Genomic DNA, 8,296 nt, shown 5'->3' with positions numbered 1-8,296 from the left:
ATCAATGGCACAGCAGAGAATGTGTATCTTCCCGGCTATGGCTTGGCATGGGCACAGGCTCCCTTTGGATATGCGCTCAGCCTTGTTGTGGGTATGTTGCGTGTGTATGCAGCTTTGATATAAACATATGTTCAGTGTTAAAGTTAGCAGAACTAGAAGCATATATCTGTCAAACATATAACTTCTATGAATTGATTCATGTCAAGGTGGCCTTTTCTTTGCAAAACCCATGCGCTCCCGGGGTTACGTCACCATGCTTGACCCCTTCCAGCAACTGTATGGAAAAAGGATGGGTGGTCTGCTATTCATCCCTGCACTAATGGGGGAAATGTTCTGGTCAGCCGCCATCTTATCTGCCCTTGGTAAGAAAAGAGAGGGAAATGATTTCTTAGAAAGACACAATCAGTAAATTTGCAAGTTCTTTCTTTTTGTATTAGGACATGTTCAATAAATACTGCAGTAAAGCTTTAATTAAACATACTTTGTTTGCATCACAGGGGCCACACTGAGTGTGATCATTGACATCGACATCAATATGTCTGTGATTATTTCGGCTCTTATTGCCATTTTCTACACACTGGTGGGAGGACTTTACTCAGTGGCTTACACTGATGTCGTCCAGCTCTTCTGCATTTTTTTAGGACTGGTAAGGCTTCACAGAACCACACGATGAAGTCACTGAAGGCGTCATTTTCCCCTTAATTCATGTCTGCATGTCTTCAGCAGCACAGAACACTGTGATTTATCAAAGTGGCTGTTTGCTGTGCAGTTTTGACAGTAACGGCTCTTTAACCACCCTTTATAGATACAAGTAATAGGAATAAAGAAGCGAAAAGAAGAAATCAAATATTTTTCCTCCTTTGAGTTATGTATTAATTGCTTTTCATTAATTCATTTTATTTACTATTACATTATTCAATAAAAGTAATAATTAATACAAATTAATAATATAACATTATCAACTGAACATAATTCATAATTGATGTGTAAATTAAAAAAAAAAAAGAAAAATGAAAAAAAATAATAATAATAATTTCACAAAACTGAAAAATGTATAATGCCCAAAATCTATTTGGCTGGTTTTCACTAGCACCTGCAACACATTAAGTTAAATAAAGAGTATTACAATGTTATAAATGGTCAATTACATAGTAATAGAGTGGAATATGTTCTCTTTATAGTGGGTGAGCGTCCCTTTTGCACTCTCAAACCCAGCTGTGTCTGACATCGGAGTGACAGCAGTGAAGCAGCTCCATGCTAATCAGACCACATGGCTTGGGAAGATAGAAAGCTCTGACAAATGGATGTGGGCTGACAATTTCTGCCTTCTGGTGAGTGGACAACCCACTGTAGCATGATGGGATGGAGACACAATGATTTTGCCAATGGAGAATTGTTGATTCTGAAGGGCCAAACCTAATTTCTCACTTTAGTGAACAATGCAGTCATTCGTAGGGAGGAAAACTAAATAAGACCAAAAGAAATGGAGAGAGAGAGATTGAATAAAGTGTAATTCTTGTCCAGCCATGTCACTCTTCTCCTGTAGGTTGCCATATTTAGAATAGCTTTAACGTTTATTGTGTTATAATGCACTCTTGGTGTTATGCATCTGTATCATGCTGTCTGGTGTCTGTATTTACAATGACGTTTCTGTTTCTAGATGTTGGGGGGGATTCCCTGGCAGGTGTATTTTCAAAGGGTTCTTTCTGCCTCTTCAGCTACCTATGCTCAAGTCCTCTCTTTCCTGGCTGCCTTTGGTTGTATCATCATGGCTATTCCCTCTGTCCTGATTGGAGCCATAGGGGCTTCCACAGGTAAGACAAACCTCAATCAGAAACCTGTCTTTTTTTCTTTCTTTTTTTTTTTGCCCTTGTTTTCAATCAACATTAACTTCCCCTCCCCCTCGCAATGACATTTCTTCTCTGGTGATGTGTGCACCGGCACGAGGGCAGGACAATAATCTCTCCTTTCCTGCATCGTTATTTTAGGATCATTATAGTTATCATTATGTTTTTACTAATATATTGAATTCGTTTTATATTTAGTTTTATATTTTCTGTTTTCATTTGAAGTTAAATTTTTAGTAATTTTGTTAGTTTTTTTATATTCTTTTTTTGTTTGTTTGTTTGTTTTAATTTAGTTTTTATTTTTTTATTTCAGTTTTTAACTATTTTAGTACATCAAATAAAATTTTAATGAAACTTAAATGAAAATGAGAAATGTTGCTTGGCAACTAGCTGAAATGAAATAAGCTTTTTATATTTTATTTTATTTCAGTTAAACCTTAAATAAAATTAAAATATTTCAGTTAAAAGCAAAAAAAAAAAAGACAAATTTAATGGTTTTAGTCTAGTTAACTATAATTACCCTGCTCCAGCAAACTATAATTTTAATGAAATCATAGCAGTCAGCAAATGACAACGGTCCAATCAATTCCTGAAGCAAAATCAAGTCCTGCCCTGCATTTTTTTTCCCCGTGGATATTCACCACAGTAAGGTATTTGAAACTTAATTTCATGTCGACTTTAACAGCAGTTAATTAATAGCGTATTTTTCAATAAAGGAAAAGCAGTTGCAAACAAAGTCATCCAAGCAGTCTAATTAGTCTGATTTGCAGGCGGTATCCACTTAAAAATCGCTAAATAAATAAATAAATAAAAATGTAAAAATGTATTAAAAAATTAAAACAACCGGAAAGCTCACTATTTCAAGAATAAAAACTTCTTAATATGGCTTCAGCATTGGACCCTTTAGTTCAGAAATCTTTCTTTAAACAGATAATACGAAAGTGCTCTTAATGATACACTAATTATGTTGTTTTATCCCCTCCAAAACATGCCACATACCCTCACCCTGAATAATTATTCACAGCTCAGCCAAATTAAAAATGTGCATCAAAGCATTTTTTCATATTGTTTCCTGTATATCATGTTTCCTTGTCCTAAAGCCTTAAGCCATTTTCCCTTTGAGCATGTACTGCATTTAGTATATACTGACACAGTAATTCTAATTATGTAATCACTTTTTTCTGATTATTGGGGGAACAGTCTGTTTTGCTATGGTGTGTTGTGGGAGGTGTTCTCCAGGCTGTATCAGCCCCGGGTGGAAACCATGTTCCCTTCAGATCACTAAAGAAACGAGTAAATAACAACAGCTGGTCTCCCTCATATATTATTAACAGATTATCCGTTTAACGATGTGAACCCTGTAAATATTACATCTGAGGGAGGCACACAGCACCCAGATTTAATCAACAGACTTTCAGCATCAAAGACACAGCAGACACTTATTATTTAACTGATTGGGAATAACAGTCTGATCAATCAAGGCTTGTTGCTTTTGGATTTTAAGTAAAAAGAATTTGAAATGGAATGTTTGAGTTTCATTTAACATGTATTCAACTCATGTATGATGCAAATAAATAAATAATCAAATAAAAATGATAATAATTATGCTGTTGGTTATTACACAGTATATAGTAAGTGTGTTCTACTCCACAGATTGGAACCAGACAACCTATGGGCCAATTTCTCCCATGCAGAGGGACCAGTCTGACATGATCCTACCGATCGTACTACAGCACCTGTGCCCAGCCTATATCTCCTTTTTTGGTCTGGGGGCAGTTTCTGCTGAAGACTCAATATTTTTTGTCTTGTTTACCAGTACAAATATTTAAACATTCTTAAATAAAAAAAAACTTTACTTGACAAGGAGTAAAAATGAATCAAAATTAAGTGAGTTTGTACTTAAAAGAAGACAAACAAATCTTAGACTGGAGAAAGAAAAATCAACTTAATTCAAAGGGGGAAAAAAATATTTTTCTTATCCCACTGGCAGATATTTGTACTTGTTTTAAGAATAAAGTCATTACATTTTGATAATTGTTTTAGAAAATAAGAATTCTATTTTTACAAGTAACTGTATCTTCACTGTAAGAAAAGTCTGTAAAGGAATTTTCTGTATTGATTTCGCAGGTGTTTTACCTGTATTGTATTTGTGTTGCATTGTGTTGTGTTTTAGGTTAAAGATGAAAAGAAATGTTCTGGCTGAAAATTACCAGTACCTTTTACATTGTTCAATGGATTTTTGTCTAAATATGGAGTCATATTTTAGCAAAGTTTTGCAGGCAAAAAAAAAGGTTAATTGTCAATGACGTAGTGATGTATGAAGCACAGCTCACACAGAAGTTACTTTCAGACCAAGCAGCTTTCTGTTGGACAGCAGAGAGAATTTGCATGACTAACTTTAATGAAAATCTGTGTGGGGAACTTTTTTACCTTCACAACAAACTCCTGAATGCACAAATTCCTATTGAAGTTACTAAATTTCGCCCACAAAATTTTGCCAAGTAACGTTGATTTAAGTGTTTATATATTTGTACTGGAAAACATACTAAGCTAGAACACATTTCTCTCTCTCTCTCTCTCGCTCTCTCTCTCTCTTTCTCTAGTGTTGGAAAACGACTATAAAATGTATAAAGGCATACTAATGCATGGATAAAGTAATTCAAGGGATAGTTCACCCAATAATAACAATAATCAGTAATCATTTACTTACACAAATGTCATTCAAGAACTGTATTACTCTCTTTATTCTGCGAAACACAAAAGAAGATATTTTGCAGATTGTCTTAGCTGTTGTTGTCCATATAATGAAAGTCAATAGCATCCAAAACAACTGTTTTTAGATGCATCACAACAACAGTAGACCCCACTGACCTTTATTGTATGAAAAAAAAGTGGGTGTCAATCATTAAAAACCTGAATACTAATCAACTTAATCAAATAGAAATTTGTAGTTTTCTCATATCCTGTATCATTTTATTACCTCTCTAATTCTCGTCTCATCTTTGTACTGACTTAAAGGCTTCTGACCGTGAGATAGTATGGGTCATGCGGATCACTATTTTTGTGTTCGGGGCTCTTGCGACGGCCATGGCTCTCCTGACTGGGACCGTCTATGGTTTATGGTACCTGAGCTCTGACCTGGTCTACGTCATCATCTTTCCCCAACTCCTCTGCGTTCTTTTCGTCCGTGGCACGAACACCTACGGCTCGGTGGCTGGATACATCTTCGGATTGATCCTGCGAGTTGGTGGAGGGGAACCATATCTTAAACTCCCTCCGTTCATCTACTACCCTGGATGGACCATTGAGGAGAAGGTCCATCATGTGACCAAGGAGGTGGAATACCTGGTGTTGCAGAGGTTTCCCTTTAAGACTGCTTCCATGCTGGCTTCGTTCCTAAGCAATGTGGCTTTCTCATACCTGTTCAAGTACCTGTTTGAGAGTGGCACTTTGTCGGCTAAATATGATTTCTTGGATGCAGTGGTGGCCAAGCACAGTGCCGAAATAATGGACAAGACCACTCTGGTGAACAAGAACATCATTGGGCTGAATGAAATGGCCCCGGTCAAGCCAAGACTTAGTGTTACTTTAGCTGCTACCTTCATCAGGAAGGAAACCCTGACCGAAGAGGAGGACTCCAGCCCAGAGTCACCGAGCCATGAGAACGAGTAGAGACCATAATGTGAAGGACAAGGCTTCACCCAATAAGTAAAGAAATATCAGATTTTAATTACATAATAAATTCACTCCACACTCCTTTTCTGGAATTTCCATCACTTCTTTCAGAGGGGAATGGGACAGCAACTGAAACTCTTATGAAAATGGTAAAGAGAGAAGAGCAGTGATTCAGGTGGTTTGAGTAATATTAGGGAAAAAAACTGACTTGATGGCGTTACTTACCGTGAGAAGCTCTTCAACTGCTGATGGTATGTACAAAACCTGAGTGACTATCCTTTCCCTTCTAAAGAAAATGTTGAGATACTGTGATAATCTTCGAGAAATAATCATATTAATAGGTTAGTTCACTCAAGGTAAAATGTTCTGTCATCATTTGCGCAACCTCATGTAATTCCAAACATGTATGACTTTATTCCTTCTGTAGAACACAGAAAAATTCTTTTTTTTAATTCATACTGTCAAAGTCAATGTGCTTCAGTGTGCTTTTGGACCCTATTGACTTTCAGTGTGTGGAAAAAAAGCAGTTGAAACATTCTTCAAAGTATCTTTTTTTGTGTTCCACGGATGAAAGTAAGTTTCAAATGATGACAGAATGTCCATTTCTCTGTGACTGTGAATTATCCCTTTAATTTCTTGTATCTGGACACAGATCCGTCCAGATTTGAAAACGAAAAAAGAAAATGTAACACAGTGATTATAATATATCCAATCATAGCTATATATTAATAAATAATATGTGTAGGTTTCATGTGTCATGCCATTAACTCCCATGATAGATATTAGTGCAGATTATCCTGTCATCCTATCATAAAAATCAAATGTAGCTAAACGGATGTAAGCCGTTTCATAAATATGTAATTATATAACAAGTGATGTGCTTCCCATCTACAAACTACCTTTAACAACTGTGACATAAGTGCACATGTGGCAAATGTCTTTTTCATGTTCATAGTGCAATATTAAGATGACCAGGAAAACAAATAACATGGGAAAAAAAATATATATAATCTTGTAACCGCCTTTACTAGCTACATTGATAAGATGGGGGTGATTGGACATTATGCAAACCTGGTCATCACTTTGTTGTACTTGAAAATGAATGTAGCTGCAAATGATTTACCAGATGTAATAACCTCCGGGGTCTGTGCTGTGTTATTTTTTATTTTGTGATTTGCAAAGTCATACGTATGTCAAAAGAAGTCATTGTACCTGGTTCCAGAATGAGCCAACTGCTGTGTTGTTGGCTTTAGTGATACATCAATTTTCGTTACGTGTGTATTTATACTCTAATGAATATAAATGTCCAGTATTCCACTAAAATGTAAAGTGTCACTTTACCGTTCTGTATGTATATAGAGATATTTAAAAATTTATTTATTTATTTGGATGGGTTGGAGCCAGCAACACAAATCTATATTTATTTATTAATTGTGTCCTACAGATTAAACATAGGATTATTCAAAGATAATAAATTTTATTGTTAAGACTTTCATAGTTGTGTATTATTTCAAAATTGTACAGTCCACAAAAACTCTAAGTAATGAGGCTTTTCCATTTTGTTCAAATTCATCAAACTTGACAATATGTGTCTGTTGACCATTTTTGTTCCCGTTTCTAATAGCAAACCCAGTCTAATGCCATTTCGCAAACCGAAACGATCTGCAGACTGCTGTAGAGCCAATGAGTAGTTACGAAAAAGCGCATGTCTGAAAACGTGACAATTTATGACGTTAACTCTCTTCAACTTCCAATGGCACTCTAAAAATAGACAGTACGTTATTTACATTAAGTGCTCTGCTGGTCTTAGTGGGGCGGGGCAAGGGTAGTTGGGTGAATAAGGCAGAGGGAAGTAAAAATGGGGGTTGGGCCAGGCCTCTTATGCGTCTTTTCATATACTGCGTCAATATCCTGGGGGAGGGCGATGACGATGTTTTTGCCCCACCCAACCATGTCCCAAGCTTGTCCTTCATTTTGTCCTTGCTGTCCAAAATTTAATCCCATTACATCGTTGAGGCTGGATATGCCAGAAATCCTATTCACAAAAGAACAGCGAAGAGCACTTGTGGTGATTAATAATCACCGCAATGGGGCAGTACTTTTAGCTTTGCCAAAATAAAGCCATTTTTATCCTTCCAACTGAGGAGGCGTCTGCGACCATCTAAGGTGTCTGGAAAAACCTCACCAAAGGATACAGTTTGAACACCTTTCATGGTTAGCAATTTAGTTACATGTTGTCGATGCTTGTCGTATATATTCGTTTTAGCTTTCTTCATATGTGGGCAGTCTCTGGTTTTCTTGGTGATCACGTCTTTGCTCACAAATCAGCAATGAAATGCTTGAGGTTTAAGAATCTCAGCTGAAATATGGTGCATCTAATTGAATCAACCTAAGTGAGGGACATTTGTCCTCTCTCATGGTTCAATCGATCAAATCTCCCACAACAACGATTCGGAGCGCAGCCTGTGACGGAAACTTGCAGGCAGCGTTCATCACGCCTGTCATTATTTATTTGAACAATTTCCTTTAGTGTAAATCAGCAACGGGTACAGATCATGTAGTCTTTTATTAGTACTACTTAAATGAATGAGAAAACAGCTTCAAAACCCCAAATGCGCCAGTGAGAATTTCCTTTTATTTCTATTCTTTGTTAAGTGGCTACATGGTCCCCAGTGTGCTGTAGAAGATGATCTTTGGACACGCCTCCTCTGCAGCCTCAGCTGTACTTCTCTTAATGCCAGAGTCTTCATGTATCTGTCAAGAAATCATCTCCC

At 36.6% G+C, this 8,296-nt stretch overlaps 1 protein-coding gene across 1 annotated transcript in view; it reads left to right on the top strand.

The window, feature by feature from the left end:
- The window catches only part of LOC107734550 (high affinity choline transporter 1-like), a 16,838-nt gene extending 11,097 nt beyond the window's left edge, over positions 1–5,741 (top strand). Inside the window, exons 3-9 of the mRNA XM_016546539.1 lie at positions 1–91; positions 207–362; positions 498–646; positions 1,182–1,331; positions 1,661–1,814; positions 3,501–3,611; positions 4,840–5,741. The exon at positions 1–91 is cut by the window's left edge and continues 15 nt beyond it. Coding sequence (XP_016402025.1) covers positions 1–91; positions 207–362; positions 498–646; positions 1,182–1,331; positions 1,661–1,814; positions 3,501–3,611; positions 4,840–5,519 — 1,491 coding nt within the window. The 3' untranslated portion in view covers positions 5,520–5,741. The remainder of the gene's footprint in view (positions 92–206; positions 363–497; positions 647–1,181; positions 1,332–1,660; positions 1,815–3,500; positions 3,612–4,839) is intronic.
- Positions 5,742–8,296: the final 2,555 nt, after the last annotated feature.

The sequence above is a fragment of the Sinocyclocheilus rhinocerous genome, unplaced genomic scaffold, assembly GCF_001515625.1.
Source record: "Sinocyclocheilus rhinocerous isolate Xijiao unplaced genomic scaffold, SAMN03320098_v1.1 scaffold580, whole genome shotgun sequence".
Classification (NCBI taxonomy): Eukaryota; Metazoa; Chordata; class Actinopteri; order Cypriniformes; family Cyprinidae; genus Sinocyclocheilus; species Sinocyclocheilus rhinocerous.
Note: the sequence above shows the minus strand (reverse complement) of the source record. Positions and strands in the feature narration are given on the sequence as shown.